The 17,910-nt window shown below is 47.3% G+C and overlaps 1 protein-coding gene and 1 long non-coding RNA gene across 7 annotated transcripts in view; one reads left to right on the top strand and one right to left on the bottom strand.

Annotated features, from left to right (window-relative positions):
* Positions 1-7,129, top strand: part of LOC121059301 — a 101,254-nt gene extending 94,125 nt beyond the window's left edge. Inside the window, exon 3 of the long non-coding RNA XR_005814477.1 lies at positions 6,342-7,129. This is a non-coding gene — a long non-coding RNA (uncharacterized LOC121059301). The remainder of the gene's footprint in view (positions 1-6,341) is intronic.
* Positions 1-15,963, bottom strand: part of KCND3 (potassium voltage-gated channel subfamily D member 3) — a 121,978-nt gene extending 106,015 nt beyond the window's left edge. The window contains exons 1-3 of one of the 6 annotated variants that reach the window (XM_040536026.1): positions 15,085-15,210; positions 14,616-14,992; positions 10,014-11,198 (exon numbers count right to left, since the gene is read on the bottom strand). In XM_040536026.1, coding sequence (XP_040391960.1) covers positions 10,014-11,122 — 1,109 coding nt within the window. In that variant the 5' untranslated portion in view covers positions 11,123-11,198; positions 14,616-14,992; positions 15,085-15,210. Of the gene's footprint in view, positions 1-10,013; positions 11,199-14,615; positions 14,993-15,084; positions 15,226-15,599; positions 15,678-15,911 lie in introns of those variants that run through there. The other 5 variants (XM_040536025.1, XM_040536021.1, XM_040536024.1 and 2 more) reach the window with 5 other exon arrangements.
* Between the last annotated feature and the right edge of the window lie 1,947 nt (positions 15,964-17,910).

The following is a 17,910-nucleotide window of genomic DNA, read 5'->3' as shown; positions in this document are numbered from 1 at the left end:
AGGGTGCTCCTGATCCAAACTAAGACACTAATGTGGATGGACTCTAGGAGAAAGCAGCTCAGAACAGCTCTCTCTCATTTTAGCTTTCCTTTTGAAGATAGCTTACTTCTGCCAAGCATTAGGCTGCAAGAATAGCTGGCTTGTATTATCCTTTTCAATTGAAAAATAATGTGTTATTTTTGTTCTCATCATGGTGACTGTAATTAATATTTAAGGAGGATGACTCCCTTGTGCTGCAGCTCATACAAATGTAGAAAAATCGTGTGTACTGCTGAAGACGTGTTGTCTTCAAATTATAGGCCAAAAGTGCACGTAGACTATACTGACAAAGAACTGAGGATTGTGGCAACTGGGCGAGAAAATAGGCAGAACAAAATAATAGTAAGAAGCATTTTCCTTAGTACAGGGAAGAAGCAAAGGGACTGTCAAGTTGTGGGGTGAAATCTTGTGATCTTAAAGCTGTGCATTTATATATTAAAGGCTGAAAGTGAATGAAGAGTTTATCTTCTGTTGTTTTCACATCTGATGTGAAACCCTGCATCTACAGGCAAGATGAGAAAAACAGCAGCAATTTGGGTCTTTTAGGTGGCAAAGGGCAATCACGTGTACAGACAGAATAAAGCAGTAAGTATATGAAAAATAATCACACATAATAAAAAGCTAAGGGTACTTCAAAATGTTGAGGATGTGTTGTTTGGTTAACAGGAGCTGTTAAAAAGTGAACGCGACAGCTCTCGTCCTGTCGGGTGCCAGGCAGGCCGGGCGAGCTTTGCCTGTGCCAATCGCTGCAGCGCTGCCACCACCACATTCGGCACACCCTGTGTGTGCACATTGTAACCTGTGGCTGCCGTCCGCATGGCAGGACACATCGCTTGAGTTGTTTAACTTTGTTATTAGGAGGCTCCACAACACCGTTGCACCGAGCCCTCTGCATCTCAGTGCTTAAGCACAGGTTTCAGGGGCATGTAGCCCGATTCTGCAGGGCTATTCTCTTCAGAAGCAAACAGTCCTTCTCAAGGGCTTTCTGGGGACATACATCAACCAAATTTTGCAAAGTCCTGAAGGCAAAAAGCTAAAGCTGATCTGTGTTTTAATTTTGCTGCAGATGGCAGGGCAAGATGAAAGCAGCAGGCTTCCCCAGGCGATCTGCTCAATGGCTCTCTTGAATCCTCGCGGTGAAGAGCCTGCTCATAAAATGACTTTGAGTGGCTGCCCACTTTGGTTTTGTTGTTGTTGCAGATGCTTTTCTAGGTGAGAGAGAATTCATACGCCAAGTGCCGCCCTCCATCAGGAAAAGCGACAGAACTGGTGGCGATGCCAGTGTTCGTCCCCAGACCCAAACCCCGCACGGCCCCGTGCAGAAAGTAAGGAGAAGTCCATGAAGTAGAGCCAGAACAAAAGAATGAAATCACTAAAGAATGAGAGAAAGAAAGAGCCAGATGCTCCAACATTATTTCTCAGGCTGCAAACCAAAACGAAAAGCCAGTAAAGATTTGCACCTTTTAAAGAAGTAATGAATTGTTTCCTCCTCTGGCAGGCAGTGATTTGACTTGTCACATGCCTCCTAGTAATTTCCCAGCAGGTTTTAATGTTGGAACAATGGCATTCTGCTAGATATTGATTTTAAAATAACTCTTCCACGCTTACTTGTAACCTTAAGAGGTGAATTACAGCCCTTGAATGTGCTCTAATGTAGCACTGGTAAATAGTTAAACAGACACGATCTGTTTCTGCGGGCATTGCCCGTCCAGGAGAAGGCAGAGCGCAGCTGAACCCTGCCTTTCTCCCTGTGATGCTCTGCGAGCCCAGCGAGCACCTTCCTGCCTCCGTTTCTCCTGCTCCTCGGTTTCTTGGGTTGAACCGTGAGCCTTTGCTGGGAGCAGGACTGCTGGTTCCCGTGCGCTGGTAAAAGCTGAGAGTGCGTCCCACAGGGAGGACATGCACCCCTTCCTTGGGGTGTTTGGGGCACAGCCCAGCCCGTCCAGCCCCACTCAGGCAGCCGGGGACTGCGGCACCCGGAGCGGTGGCTGCGCAGGCTGGGGGCTCCCGCTGGGCCACGTCACAGGTGCCAGCACCGTTGTGATGGGGTTTGGTGTCTGTCTGGGAGAGTCTGGCTGCGCTTCTGCTGGAAGGCAGGATGCCACCGTTTGCTCTACGGGAAACACAAGAACAGTATTTTGCTGTAGGATTGTACGAAAGCTCTTAGGGAGTGGCACAAAGCTGAGAAAACATGCGGCGGGCTGCCTGCCCAACGGAAAATATTAATAAATTTACAGTGGATGTGGTAGAGTTTGACAGAAAAAAAAATTCTGTGCTGGATGTCGAAGCAGTGAGAGCGGGAGGGCAATGGATAAATGACCTAATGGGGGCTCTTTTCTTCATCACTTTCCACGGGCTGTGATGCTTGCCGTGGGACAGCCCCGGGGCTGCCAGACCCTGCTGCAAGCCTGGAGGGGAGCTGAGGCCGGGTCCTCCTGCACCCGGGGTCGTGCCCAGGCGCATCTTCTCAGAGCACTTCCCCAGGTAATGCAGAAACCAACAGCTAGGATCAGAAATCTCCATTTCTGAGGCTTGTGCTGCGTTAAAAATAAATAAACCTTCTCTGTCCTCTGATAACAAGCTGTGGCAGCTCCGTCCCTGTGCACTTCTGCATGGGTGGGTATGAAGGGCAGGAAGACACGGCCTGCATTAAATGCCAGCAGTACCCAGCCTCCCCCAAACCCTGCAGAGCCGCACAGGTAACAGCGGTGATGTTCATTTAGGAGCTGTGGTACAGCCGAGGCTCTCTGCTGGAGACTCAAGCCCAGCTGTAAGCATGGTGGCTGCCATGGAAGATTGCTGTTGACACTAAGCTGAGAAAAGTTTCTCCAATTATCTTACAGCTTTCTGTAGCTTTTTGCTTTTTTTTTCTTTTAATGAGGTGGCCCCACCTTGGTGTCCAGGATGCTCCTCTAGAAACAAGCTGCCACGGGTCACAGGTGTTCCCACGTTCTGTCTTCAGCTGCTCTGAGGGTAGGGATCCATTTAAATTAGCAACAAAACCTGCCTTGTATCATTTCCTTAACGTTGAAGTAGGCCAGGAGTTCCGTGCCGCGTTTCATACCCCATGCCAGACCCACGGATGCTGGCGGCGGGGGCGCTTTGCCTTGGCTGCGATGTGAGCACCGGGCTCGAGGCGCTCCGAAATCCCCTCGGCAGTGCCAGGGAAGCTATGCCTCTGCCCGCACTTCATTCTGAAAGCTGATTTCGAGTGCATGGGCTGCAGTCAGCCAAGAGACGTAATCAGTTTGGGCTAATTCGTTGCAGGGCCTTTAACTTCCCCTCCCCTTGCACTGCTTTCCTACTGACAGTGGCTACTCTGTCCCTCATTTTCAGCTGATCGATGTAAACTAATTACTTTTACTGGGTCAGCGCTATTATGAAATTATCATTTTATGAGACTAAAAATAACTCCGATCCAAGTCAGCAAGCCAATCACTTCCCTTCATCTCCGGCAAAAATACAATGTTATCTTAATCTGCATTTCTCAGGCACTCACTATGATGCAGGCTGGAAAGGGGAAAAAAAAAAAAGAAAGAGGAGCTAAGAAAAAATTCTTAATTCAGTTGCTAGAGATGCATCTCTGCCAAGGCTCCCGTTGGTAAATTTAGTAGACATGTTATAATTTTAGACAGTACCATTACTCGACATTATTCAAATAATTTACTTCTCACACAATGACTTTACCTTAAAGGAAAGTTATTTTGTCTTGCTTATTAAAAATGGGATATTTGCACGTATGTGCAATTGTTACAAATATCCAAAGCCACAAAAAGTCTAAGGACAAACAAATTCCCTCTTATTTTTTTTTTTTTAAGAGAGAGAAAAATCCAGTGAATTCTACTTGCCATGAGAATGAGTAAAGGTATTTTAATACTTCTGGGGTTCTGGTGAATACAAATAGCTCAAAAATGAGATGCTTGCCTGAGATTTACGTCAAGATAGTGAAGGAAAAAGGTTTCATCTGTAGTTTCTGATACAAAGACATTTCGCACACAATATCTGTAAATCCATTAGGGGAAGAAAATTGATACACATTTCATATAAGATGAAGCTGGAGTCAAGAGAATGAAAGCTCAGGAAAATGGCTTCTTTGTGTAGCTCCATCAATTCATTGTTTGATTGGACTTTCTGTATATTAAATTCAAGCTATTCTCTGGCCTGTGGATATAAGACTTGTTGACTGGGTAGGAAATGTTGAGAGTGATGAAATTTTAGCGCCTTGCTTTACAAAGGAAATATCCCACATCTCATCTGTCTTTCCACTGATGATGGTAAATATGCAAAGTAGCATTTCTATTAAAGCAATTTTTCTGATTCGGTTTAATGGCAGTTACTGAAGTAGTGACACGCAAAACGTGATTACGGGGCCAAGCTGCAATCTTTCCGGAGAACCCAGTGTGGCAGCGCTCCAGAGATGATTTATTGTTTTCCTTACTTTGCAAACTCCTCTGAGTTTGCATGAAGGAGGGTGAATGAAGGTTACTATCAGCCTGAGTGGTTTCAGCACTTTGCACGGGAGGAGTAACTGCAAAGAGATCTCGTGCGGTGCTGGCAGCCCCTGCAAGCGATGTGGTCGGCACGCTGTAAGCCTGCGCTCGCCCAGCTGTCAGCGCTTGGCAGTAAGCGCTTCATATCCTGTTTCACTGCTTCAATTTCATCCCATTCCTCCTCCAGGGTTGAATACCAATAAAATAGCCCAAGAAATCAACAAAACTAATATCGTTTCTTTCAGAAATTCTTGATCAAGTGTCAGTTCTGCCTTGCTGTTCCGCCCCCATGCTTTGCACCCACGGGGTGCCAGACGGAAGGACGCGAATAAACCCGAACAGACCCCTGCCCCCAAACGCCAGCTCTCTACGCGCACCGATAATGACAAATGCAAGAAATTCCCAGTCCCACCACAGGTCAGGCTGTTGGCATAGCTAGGCCGGCACAGGTTTTAGTGACTCCCTAGTGTTAACATGGTTCCTTGAATAAACGCTATCACAGAATCACAGATAGATGCGCCTGTGTTGTCCTGGTGCATGCCGTGTATCTTTCCAACTCGGTGCCCAGTGCAGCTCAATCTCAAAGCCGGGTGGTGATCCCCAAACTGTGCTGTTCTTGCAAATCGTGAGGTCAGGGAGAAGACAGATTCTCCTAGGACCACCGTGAGGGTGGTGAGCTGTGGGAGCTCAGCCTTCCTTACGCAACAGAAAATCATGCAGCACATCCTTAAGCTCCAACCCAAACAAAATCCATCACAAATCTCTGTTCTTTGGTCCCCCAAACTACTAGTTTCATGACATAAACGGCCCCGAGATCTCCTTGACAGCTCCCTCTGGCCGTGACACAGGTGTTTCACCCTCCTGTGGTTGCAGCACGCTCTAAAATGCCATCAGGAACGCCATCTAAAATGCCTGCTTTAGGGCCACCCGCTTTGGGGCTGGGGTGGGCTCGGGCACCCCCAGCCAGGGCCCGGCTGCAGCGCCCTGGTGTCCCTCAGGACGCGGCAGGGCACAGGCAGAGGCAGACGTGGTGCTGCAGATTTCACAGCTGGGATTTGGAGCCTACGGTGCAGGTCGCAGATGCTGCCGGAGAGCCTGAAACATACTGCTGTTGTCAGGTGAAATGAAAACAGCTATAAAAAGCTTAGAAAAATACGCGCTCTGGGCAAAAATGGTTTGGGCTTTAGCAGCAGGAGGGAGGCGTAGCGCCGCAGCCTTGTTTGCAATGCGTGTCGGCGGGCGAAGACACGTGAGGCTGGCCCATCCAAATCAAATTCCAGTTAAAAGTAAATAAAAACAACAGGCTGGTAACAAAGTAACAACATTTATGATAATTAAACGGTCTCAATATAGATGTAAAACTGATGGCTACTGCATATCAAGTTAGTTAAAACCAAGAGGGGGGCATAAATGCTACCGAGGGGAACTGGCAAGCGTGCTCCTGGGGCGGAGGGCTGGGGAGGCCAGGGCGTCCTTCAGAAGGAGGGGGGGTGGCAAACCTAACGTTTAGTTGACTGGTGCTTTAACCAAGGGCAAGAGAGAAGGTGGGTAGCTGCTGGCATCTCGAGGAGAATGTTTCTGCATGAATTGGATAGCTGATTTTGAATTAATTTTGAATAGTTGTTTCAGTAATTCAGATTGATTTAAGATGCACCCAAGAATAATGCTTTCATTATAAAACCTCCTGAGCAAAATTTAAATCGTGCTAAATTAAAAACAGCCTCTGTTAAACCAGGGCTGATGAGCACAGCAGAGGGATCAGAGACGCAGGGTCAGTATAATTTAATTCCTTTGCTTTGTTTCCCATTCCAGAAAAGCTGTTGTACCTTTCTCCTTGGGTTGTTAGCTACCTAAGGAGCTGGCAAGTTGTCCGTCATTTCTCAAAACTCGGCTCCCCGATTCGCAGAGCAGTGCCACCAAAAGCTGCACTTATTCTATTATACGCGGTGCTTCACCCTCCACAAGAAATGCATTTTTGTTGCTTTTCCTTTATGGGTCAATCTGGGAATCGAGTTGTGTCTGTAGGAACCTGGAACAGCAGCGCCTGCCTCGCGGCACAGCAGGAGAGCTCTGGGGCTGTGCACGCCCAGGTCCGGCCCTATTTGTGGTGGTGATGGGACGACCGTGCTCATGTGTGCTTCAGGAAGACAGGCAGCTTGATCAGAAGCCCAGCAAAATCACGGTGTATATACATGTAATATGAATCATGACTCAGATGCTCGGTAGCACGGCCACTTAGCTCTGGTTGAGAAGCAGCAGGGTAAGGCCCTGTTCTGCAGGGGGCTGCAAATGCCCTGCATGGGGGCTGGGGAAAGCAGAGCTCGCTGCTGCACCACAGCCACGTCTCTCGGGCCTCCGAACAGCCCTGCCCTGAACATGCCTCAGCAGGGAGCGAGGCAAAGCCTCCAGCCCTGGAGAACAAGCGGAGCTCCACCAAAACGAGCAGGCTTACACCGAAATAAAGCTGACGCGAAACTGCAAGGAGCCAGCACAATCAGTGTGATAGTTATCTTGGGATGATGGGAGAGAACGCCTCAAAGCGAAATTCTGAGCTAGAGAAACAAAGATAAAATTAAAAAATTGAAGGATTTTCATTTTTATTGTTGTTCCTGTGCCTTTTGCTCAGAGGAAAAACCCTTTTGGAAAATTCTATATTACTGTCGTGTACTAGGCTATAGTACAGAGGCTAGCTCAGACAAACTACCACAGCTTCCTTGGTTTCAACTGAATGAATTTAATTTACAGCAGCAAATATCTGGCTTAGATTTTTTATTTTAATTATTAACGTTAGTCAACTGGAACATCTGTTAATGCTTTCCTAATGATAGCCTTTTTTTCTCATTGTAAGTAAACTTTCCCTTTTATATAAATTGAGCTAATTTTTTAATGTCTCGGTAACACAGGAAAAGTTATCCTACATGTTACAAATCACTTTTATAAAGCACTCTGTCACAGAAAGAAATTACAGTGTCACGAAAATGCTCAATTATCTGGATTTAAATGTTTCAGGGTTCAAAACAAATATATATATATATATACAGGTGTGTATGCATTTGAGTTAAAAGCCCTTGCACTTTATAATTTCTTGTTTTAAATACTGGCTACATTTAAAAGACAAATAGCAGATAATATTTAAGATATTTATAAAAGCTCTTAGCATGGCTGAAATGGAAGCCGCTAACGGGCACCTGCTAAGTAGGCAAAGTCTGATGGAGTAGGGAGCATGGTGGGGACTTTGGATGTAGTTTTGGCAGCCTCCGTGAGACGGGCATTGCCAGCGCTCTCATTAGGAACAAGATCCTTCCAAACACACTTAAATGATTTCTGAAGAGAGAAGTAGATGAAATATTGCGTGAAAATGCCCATTTGGAAAAGCGGAAAGGTTTTATGGGCAGATGAAGGGGACCAGGGGGCGTTAACCACCCACACCACAGGGTGCGAGGCAGGAAGATGGAAATGCCCCTGGGCCAGCAGGTTTCATTGCTGCCGCTCATTCATTTTGGCGCCGTGGAGCTCAGCCAGGGACGAGCTGGTGCTGGGGGCGCCTGGCTGCACTGCTGCCACCCCAGCGTGCCTCTCAGAGGGACCCAGGGAGCAGGAATCAGGGGCTGATAGCTCAGAGGAGCGACTTCTCTCTCTAGCAAGGATTTTGGGCAAGCCAGCAGAGAGTGCTTGGCTTCTGGTGCTCGGTGCCCAACGAATGCGGTCGGAGGCAGGCAGAGGCTGTCAGAGAGCACAGGCTCTCCTCAGGGTCTGGTATTGCCCAGGTTTCTGCGCGTCTTACGAGTCTGTGAGAACGATGCAATCTGAGCTGACAGACTGTGTGCTGGAGACACCTCTTTTAGTGAAAATCCTGCAACAAAGCGCCCCAAATCAGTAATACCAGAAGTTTAAGTTTAAGGCTTGGATAGCTCCTTATAGGTCCCCTTCCAATGAACTCGTACAAAGCTCTGTTTAAATGTCTGTTTTTTTTAAATTCTTGTCAACTCACTTAAAGCACTCGTTCATGTATAATTTGGGTGATTGCAGCTTACTGAGGACACTTCAGTTCCTCAGGAGCACTCAATTTTGTCTACCCGCGTGTTCAGAAAGAAAGGGAAAGAGAACAAGACCAAGTCACTACGCCGACGGGAACAGGGACTTAATTGCACTCTAGAGCACATTCTGCATGTATTTTACAGCAAAGTTTTGTTCCCAAGCAACCCTGAATGTTTCCTTGACCCTAACTTTCTTGTGGCAAAGGTATGACAATGTACATGTGTATATGCGTGTGTGTCGGCAGAAAGATAGGTGCAATCGTTGTTAAACAGAAACCAGAAAATCTTTCGGTGACTATGACAAACATCCACATTTTCTTTTAATGAAGAAATTCAGACTTGCAGTTGTCACATGCTCAGATTCTGTGCCTTTCTGACAGCTGAATTATGATTTTAATAATTTAAAAGTGCTACTGTGAGCCTGTTCATGCCTAATAGGCACAGAGAAGTGTTTAAAATCAAAAGCAGCTTAGAGAAAAAGTGGTCATTCCTGTCACCATATTATAGTGATGAGAATTGTCTAAATCTGAGTGTTGAACTGTGTGAACTCTCCAGTGGGAAATACTCTTTGCAAAGTAGCTTTAAAGTTTGGGCATTGTTCTGGTGGATGGAATTAAGAGATTGCCTACTTTCTTTTACGTAACCCTGTCAGGATGAGGGGTTGGTCATTCCGACAAAGGTTTTCAAAGCTCAAATCTGTAATTTCAGTAGAAATATCTGTAAGACAGAAATGAAATAGAAAAAAACAGTGCCCTACAGGCTACATATCTGTTGCTTTGACTATATCATTACCTCTGTACCTGTCCATAGTAGTGTTTGAAATTCTAGTGCAACTGCTATAGTGTACTCCTATTATTTTTTAAACTCAGCACTTAAGACAGACAAGAAGCCTGTTCCTTGCTAAATTAAGTAAAAAAAAATAATAAAATATATATATATATACATTTGTCCTGGAGACCACTGAGTATCTTCAGGAGCATAGCAACCCACAACAGCCATTTGAATTCAGCAACCTGTAATTCCTGGCATGTCAAGCAAAGAAACTGTGACCGACATTGTGAGAAGAGACAAAACATACATCAGCAATTTTGTATAAAATCTATGGCTCAAATGAATGTCTGAAAAAAACCCACAAGCTCCAGTTGCCAACTGCCTTCCACTCACGTTATCTTTGCTTCAAAATGAGTGCAAAACCGGACCTACTGCTTCTCCTGCATCCATCTACCATTGTGCCAAGCATTTGTCAAGTGGGTTTAAGTACTTTTTCTGTTTTATTCAAGTTTTCAAAAGCATGAAATCCAGAAGTTGTCAGGCAAAGAACAAACAAATCCTTAACAATTCCATTCCCTTTTGGAACATGCACCCAGAAAAATGCTTAGGAGCAACTGAAGTCAAGCTCCCAGTACATGCTTGCCTGCTGCTCAGTAAAAGAAAAAGTAATACTCACCCAAGTGTTGTCATGGTTACAATAGTGTACCAAAAGGAAGCAGGAATACTGGTGAATTTGCTTGCTGAGGACCCCTTCTCTGCATAAAACATCACAGTTGCAAAGATGATAATTGCCATAGTTAGGGAAAAGAGGAGAAAGCCAAGCTCGGAGGCACAGCTCTTCAAAGTGTAGCCCAAGATTCTTAAGCCTTGGGAATGGCGAGAGAACTTGAAAATCCTGAAAACCCTAAAAACCCTTAGTGTCACAAAGGCTCCACTGACATCCTCGTTGTTGGTCATCACCAAGCCAATGTAGTATGGCATGATGGCCACCACGTCGATGATGCTCATCACGCTTCTGATGAACCTATAGCGACTTGGGGCCGCAAAGAGTCTCAACAGATACTCTACTGTGAAAATCATCACACAAGCCGTGTCCAAGCAAAAGAAAGCCACAGCATATCTCTCCCCACATGGAAGCTCCTTGTTTCCAGGCACCGTGCCACAAGGGACAGTTTCCACGACATTAGTGATCACAGAGACAGCAATAAAGAAACCGGTGACATAGTAAAAGACTAAGGCTAAGGTGCTGGTGTGGGGGTTCTCGAAGGCTCGCCACATGGTCTGCCGGAAGCTCAGGGATGGCATGGACCCTTCTTGGTTGTTTTCTGAGTCATTGTCATCCATCAGCCGCTCTGCATTCTCCCGCTTTCTGTCCTTGTACTCTTCATAGCAGCAGTCCCCGATGATTTCAGGGAGGATCCCATAGAAGGCAAGCTCTTCATCATAGGCAGAGATGCACTCGTACCTGGGATAGTGCAGCTTGCCAGTTCTATAAAAATTTAAGATGCATCTGAAGACCTCAGGGTCCCGGTCAAAGAAGTACTCCTTAGTGTCTTCGTTGAAGAAGAACTCCTTCTCGGTGCTGCCCAGCAGAGTGTCTGGGTATCTCTCAAGTGTAGTCCTCCAGGTCTGGAAACGCCTGCCACTCACATTGAGAATGATCAGCTCGTCCTGTCTCTTGTTTTTCTCTGTGGGAGCCAGTGGCATGGGACAGTTGGCCACTGGCATCCATCCTATGGCAGCTGCCCTGGCAAAGGGCAGCCACGCTGCCACCCCTGCTGCCATGCTGACCCCAGGCCTTGCTACTGGAGAAGACACTTCGGCTGCTTCGGAGACCTGTCCCAAGTCAGATCAGTTCCATCTACAACACAGAACAAAACCAAACACAACACAAAGTCAAGCAGGGTGTCTTGCTCCGTTGTGCTAAAGAGTTATAGATCAGCATGTACACAAGAATATAAAACAACCGGCTTGCCCTCGTCTCCTGTTTGAAGAATGATGTTAAACAAGGCACATGATAATCAGCTCAGCGAGGTTATGGCATTATTATGTATTGAAATTTTGAATAGCAAATGATTCCTCATTAAAAGCATTTTAAAAGTAGCATAAACACAGTAATTTATATTTGCTTCCTTACAAACAAGACTAATCCGTAATTCCCCAGGTGTAAGTCTCATGTGCTCATCCATTTAACTACAGCTGTCAAGAAAGAGCTGGGAGCTCCAGTGAAATCAGCCTGCAGTTCACCCAACGAAATCGTATGTCATGAAAAGCCACTACTGGCCTGAGCTGGGTTTCCAGTCTTAACAAAGTTCAATATGTAATGAACCTGAACATTGTCAGTTGAAAGAAGCACAAAATCTTCTCTGCTTTTCATTAATTTTCTTCCACCTTCAATTAAAGACCTGGGCTCAGCAGCAGTATTTCGCTGGTCTCTTGGATTTAGGGATGTGTTTTAGTGTTGTGAAATCTTGCAACCCTACACTGGACCAGGGGAAAATTCTGACTTTTGCAGGCATGTTGCTCAGAATATCTGAGCATCAGTAGGCTGAATCCCAGGTGTGCGAGTTTATGGACTTTCCAGCAGGGACGTGTGTCGGTGAAGGACGTGCACGCTGGATTATGCTACCAGCTGAGTACCAGGAAAATCAGAATGGGGAAGCCTTCAAACTTGGACAGCTTTCTTCCAGCAGGAAGATACCTTGGCTGTTGCCTAGCAGGCAGAGACAGAAGTCCTTCAGGCTAAGAACTGAAGGACTATTAGGCTGAAGTGAAATATGAAATATGTTCAATGTACTCTTGATTTTTAGATGAAAAATATCCCAAGTTGTCCAGATCCTCAGCCACTGGAAATCAACGTTCTCTTGAAATTATAGCATTTATTTGTGGTTCTGATCTGGCCGTGAATTTTCTTTTTCTTTTGGTCTTCGGTGACAGTTCTTAGAATATATAACTTGTGTTTTAACTTATATTTACTTTTACTTCCCTAATGTTTTTCTAGCTCTACCATAAAATTATCTGGAGAAAGGTACCATTATCATATAAGATGCATTAGGAGCCCTATCAAAAGTCAATTTATCAATGGAGATTCCATTGATTCCACTGACTCAGGCGCTCAAAGCCTAATTATATCCTCTACATGATAGCCTTCTATGCAATTTTACTCTGAACTTTTTTAATTATATGAAAGCTGCCATTCCAGCCAGTAAGGCTGCAGCATTATTGATTTCAACAGCCATCAAAATACTGAATAAAAAATGACGGAATCAATCTGTGGTGAAAATGACTGAACTGCTCCCAGAAATGCTCTTCCTCTTCAGGACACATTAACATTCATCACCTTAATGTGGAGCATCTTTCTATGCAATTTTACTATCTAAAGGACAACTGAAATCCCTCGTGCAAGCATCTTACTGCTGCTGGAAGAGGTTTTGTAATTATGAAGCATATAATAATCCATACGATGCTTATCCCAAGGAGACACTTTTCTTATATACCAAGCCAATATCCCACAATATTTTGCTATAAAGGATTGTTCAATATTACTATGCACTATTTTTTCTCTTTCTCCTAAAGAGTGAATTTGTTGCATCAGTCGTGCCAGACTGACAGCCCTGGAGACCAGAATCCTTTTTCCGTGGAAGAGGCAGAGCACAGCACTGCAAACTTTCTCTGCACTACTTTGAAAATATGCCCGACTCTTTAGCTGGAAGGCAATCTCCAGAGGCTCAGACAGCAGAGCTGCCGATTTCTTTTAGCAGCAGTGGTGGATTTTTAACTTTTATGAAACACTGCATTAAGAACAGGACTGCAAAACAGGAGGCAGCAAAGTGACGACCATTCCATTCATTAACCACCGAATATACACAGGCAAATAATGAAGAGACAAAGATAATGCATCCTGTCCCTAATTTCCCTGCTGGTAAACTGTCTTCTGTGCTTTTTAATTTCAATTAGTGGCACTACCACAGCCATTCTACCAGGACTGATTGGCGATGTACAGTGACCTGAGCAGCTACAATACACTGGATCCTCATCTTCCCTGATTTCTCTGGGGAACCTTATTAGAAATCTCTTCGGTACTTATAACTTTGGTTGTAAATTCCAGGTTACCTACATTAGCTGCTGAGGCACTATAAATACTTCACATATAATTGTTCTAATAAAGCACTGGTAACTCATAAGTGACTTACACATTTTTAAATCATTTTTAAAGATAAAATGGGTCTTTCTATGCTAGCAGTATATGTGGGGAAGCTATAAATATCTTAGCCATGAAATGGACAGGAGATTGAAACAAAAGAGAAAGAGAAGGGTATTCTTCCGTAGAAGTTTAGATCCCATTTCTCTGTGACAAAGAAATGCAGCTGGTTAAGAAAATTTAGTGCTTCATTTTCAAAGTTGCATTAATCTGCCCCATTTGATCCTCAAAATGCTCAAAAAGACATGTTTTTTTCAGCTGTAAACTGGGTGTCTGTAAGGAAGGACTGAGAGGGAGAAGAATAATCAAATCTCCTATCACAAAGGTTTTGCGTTTTCTTATCCACGAATCTTTGAAACTCCACCCTGCCCTGAAATGAGACAAAATTGGGAGAGGTAGGACTGGATTTGAAATTCAGAGCTGCACGAACCATGCTAGGTACAAACAAGCAAACAAGCAACAACAACAAAGAGTTAAATAGTTTATCTATAAAATAAGGAAAGAAGCCACCAAGCCTGGGTTTTGGTAACTGCTACCCATTCTCTTTAGGCTGGAAAGCAATTGCCTGGGCTCAAAATATGCCGTACAGTCGACTGAGTCTCTTCAGCTTGCATAGGAAACAGACACGCTTCAGTTCTAACAAGCATGTATTTGCCTACACACACATTTTGAATTTTAATTACTGTAATTTCAACATGTAATTTGGAAGGAACTAGTTAACAAAAGATCGGTTGCCTGTTGATGCCATTTAGAAGACCTGGTACGCAAAATAACTTGCTTCCTTCTGACTTAAAGTCAGCATCTGTGAAGAAAATGATCCTTTTACTCTGGATACTTTGACAGAAAAGCTGTGCCCTGACCCCTCCGGCTCCCCAGAACTCCAACCCCGTCTGCTGCCTCCCGACCACCTCTGGCTGTAGCAGCGCCAGCTGGCTTTGCTGCCACCGTGGTTTGATCCCAGTTTCAAAACAAAAACCTGGCATGCACTGCTAGATCAATACAGCTCTGGAGAAAAACTTTAGAGAACAGTCATTTCTATTTACCTAAAGGGTCAAGAAATAAACGATGGATTCTTACCACATTAACTTCCACTGGCAATGCCATACTTAATAAATGCCTCTTCATAAACTCACAAAACCAGAAGCAAAACAAAAATCTCATCGTGTCTCCCTTTCTGGAAGCAGACCGGGATGATTTAAAATGACTGATAAACGTGAGTTTGTCGATGAGACGCAATGCTAACGGGGGCGAGGAGCCTTGAGACCGTTCATTCTCTCCTTTTCTATCCTTTGTTGGGTCAGGCTCAGACAGCAAAGATGCTCTTGCTTAAAAGCAAAATACGTCAGTCAGAGCTTCAATATCCTCTTTCGGTCACATATTCCTTTCCCTTCCCAGCCACATCAGATAATAAAACTTTCTGCAAAGCATTCGCTCCCTCAGCCAGCTGGAGAGATCTGGGGGCAAAAGCAACAGGCTTAGAATAAAGGCACGCGAACTTCTCCCCGCACCCGGCAGCCCCACCTCGCAGGCTCGCAGGACGCCTTACCTGACCGGGAGGATGCTCGGCGCCCCGGAGCGGGGCTGAGCCTGGGGAGCTGGAGGAAGGGGGAGCAGTCGCTCCTCCGGCTTAAAGGTGAGCTGCGCTGCCTGCCTCTCGGCTCCCTCTCTAAACGCAGTCAGAAGCAATCAGAAAACGCGATCATCATCGTGGAAGTATATATAGAGAGATGACTAAACAGCTGCTCCCTCACCGCAGCCGAGCCCCAGCCTCTGCAGCCGCCGCTGCCCCCCCCGGGCCGGTCCCGGCCGCCCCCTGCCCTCGGAGCGGCCCCGGGGCAGGGCAGGGGCAGGGGGCGAGGCGCGGCCGGACTCCGGCAGCCCCAGCCCAGCTGCCCCGGGGCCGGGCAGCGCCGACGATGCCAGCCGCTCCCCGGCACCGGGAGCCCACGGCAGCCCTCGGCCGGGGCTGGAGCACCGGCAGCGGCTCCTCGCCCTCGCTGCTTCCCCCCTGCCCCCCGCCCCCCCGGCCGCCCGCTCCCGCTCGCCCTGCTCCGCGCTTACCGCTCCTCGCCGCCTCGGCACCCCTCAGCCGCGGCCAGGAGTCGGGCTCCCGGCGCTCGGTGCCGGCATCCTCCCCTGGCTCCCCGGCTGCCGGCGGGGCTCCCCGCACCAAGAGCCGGGAGCGGAGCGGCCGAGCCCCGCCGTGCCGGGCAGCGCGGGGCAGGGACCGCGGCGGCGGCGGCACCGAGCGCTCCCCGGGCGCGGGGAGGGGACGGGGGCGCGGCGGGGGCAGAGCCGCTCCTGCCCCGAGCCTCCCCCCCCGGCCCCGTCCGCAGCCTAGCCGCCCCTCCGGTCCCCCCCCCGGCCCCTCACCTCCTCCGCTCGGCGCCGCGCCTCGCCCCGCCGCTGCCGGCCGCGGCCGCCCGCCGAGCGCCGCCGCTGCCATGCGGCTGCCGGGAGCGCGGAGCCGCGGGGGCGGGCGCGGCGGGAGCGGGGCGGGGGGCGCGGGGCGGGGCGGGGGGGACGGCATCAGCACCGCGGGCGGCGGACAGCTCCGGGGGGGGGGCAGAGCCGGGGGCGCCGGGCTGGGCGGGGGGGGCTCAGAGCCGGGGGGCTCAGGGCCGGGGGGGCTCAGGGCCGGGGGTCCCCTCGCCCCGTGTACCCCCCCCCCCCCCCCGGCCGGTCCCGGCGGCTCCGCTCCGCCGCGGCTGCCGGGGGTGTCCGGCGGGGCGGCGGCAGCCGGGTGGGATGTGGGGGGGCCGCTGCTGCGCCCCGTGCAGGAGCCCCGGGGAACGGGGCCGTGCGGTGCCAGCACCGAGCGGGGGCAGCTTTCCGGGGATTTCGTGCGCCGGTGTTGTAAGAGGCTCCTAAAGCAGGCCTTAATTCCATTTAAAACTCACGCACACAGACACACACACGCACCAAGGACACCAAAACAAACCAAAACAAACGCAGCCAACCAACCAACCAACAGATCCTCAAACACCTCGGCGCTCCGATTGACTAGCTGGGAAATACAACCTGGAAACTGAGAGCAGAGCCTCGATCCATCGGTCCTCTGCCTCAGCATCCGCTAATCCCCGATAAGTCACTGCCCGTATTATTAAAGACAGAACAGTTTTCTGGATGGCAGGGCGGGGGCGGTGCTCCCCCAAAACAATTCCCTGCAGCAATGTTTGTGTTACAGTCCCCTCAGGCCAGGTGATGAGGTTAGGCAAAAGCTGTGCATTATAATTGTTAGAGTACAGGCATTAATAACTGCACACGCAAAGCTGTGTACAAAGGGAATCCTAAAACTTCCATGGGAAACTTTCAGTGGCTGTATGATTTTAAGCGCATCAAAGGGCCCAGAATCGTCTTTGCTAAACGGCTTCAGAACTTTACTCTTAAAAACGCTTCCTGTATCTCCACTTGCTCTTTTCCTCTTGCAGATGCACAGAAGAAAGTAAAACCAGAAATGTCATTTGGCTTTCGCTGGTATAAAAGATTTTTCTGTGATTTCCAATGTCATTGCTTCATAAAGCTGCCTCTCTCCTCTCGCCCAGGCGTGCTCTGGCCTCCCTCTCTGCGAGCTCTGGCCTGGCTGTGATCCTGAATAGCTTTTCCCCCATGACTCGGCCCCCTTTTAACTTTCGATCTCTATTAAAAAGCTAATTTGGGAACTCTTTTTTAATGCTCCCAATTTTGTATTTTTAAATAGAGTCTGAAAGTCAAAAGCAAGATAGCTGCAAATAGTCTGACGTGAAAATATTCCTTCTCCTCTCTTTTTCCTTCTCTTTTTCTTTGCTTCTTTTGCTTGCATCTTCTCTCTGTCTCTTTCACTCTTTCTTTCTGCCTTTCCCTTTCTCTCTTGCTTTCTAGGAATATCTCTTTAGGTTCTAATGAACCAATTAAGCATTTTATTAAAACTTTTTGAACAACTTTCTATCGTTCTATTACTGAAAAGTCGAACCTGCTAGCATTAAAACAAGCCGCATATGCAGAGAAACCACTGGAATGAGCTATGCAGATTAAATATCAATTTTAAATATAGTTTGCATCTTCTTTTTGCTCTGCCATTTTCTTCTGTATTTATATCCTGTGCCTCTCCAGTGTGTTTTATTTATTGTGTTTGTTCTTTATGCTGGGCGCTATCCTGCATTAATTCTGCATCTAAATATCTCATTGACTTCATGGCCATGCTGTATAAGCATTCTGTAATGACAGTGGCAGTAATAAAGCTAGCTTGGCTGCTTGAAATTACAGCTTGCCGTAACGTCGTAGCTTTGTAGTCTCATTATGTCCTATAGATTCTGCCAGCAGTTTCCTTGCTTTGGATCCAAAATGCCTGCATAGATTAAAGAAAGATCATTAACAAGATTATGCTAAAGGG

This window comes from Cygnus olor, chromosome 24 (genome assembly GCF_009769625.2).
Source record: "Cygnus olor isolate bCygOlo1 chromosome 24, bCygOlo1.pri.v2, whole genome shotgun sequence".
Classification (NCBI taxonomy): Eukaryota; Metazoa; Chordata; class Aves; order Anseriformes; family Anatidae; genus Cygnus; species Cygnus olor.
Note: the sequence above shows the minus strand (reverse complement) of the source record. Positions and strands in the feature narration are given on the sequence as shown.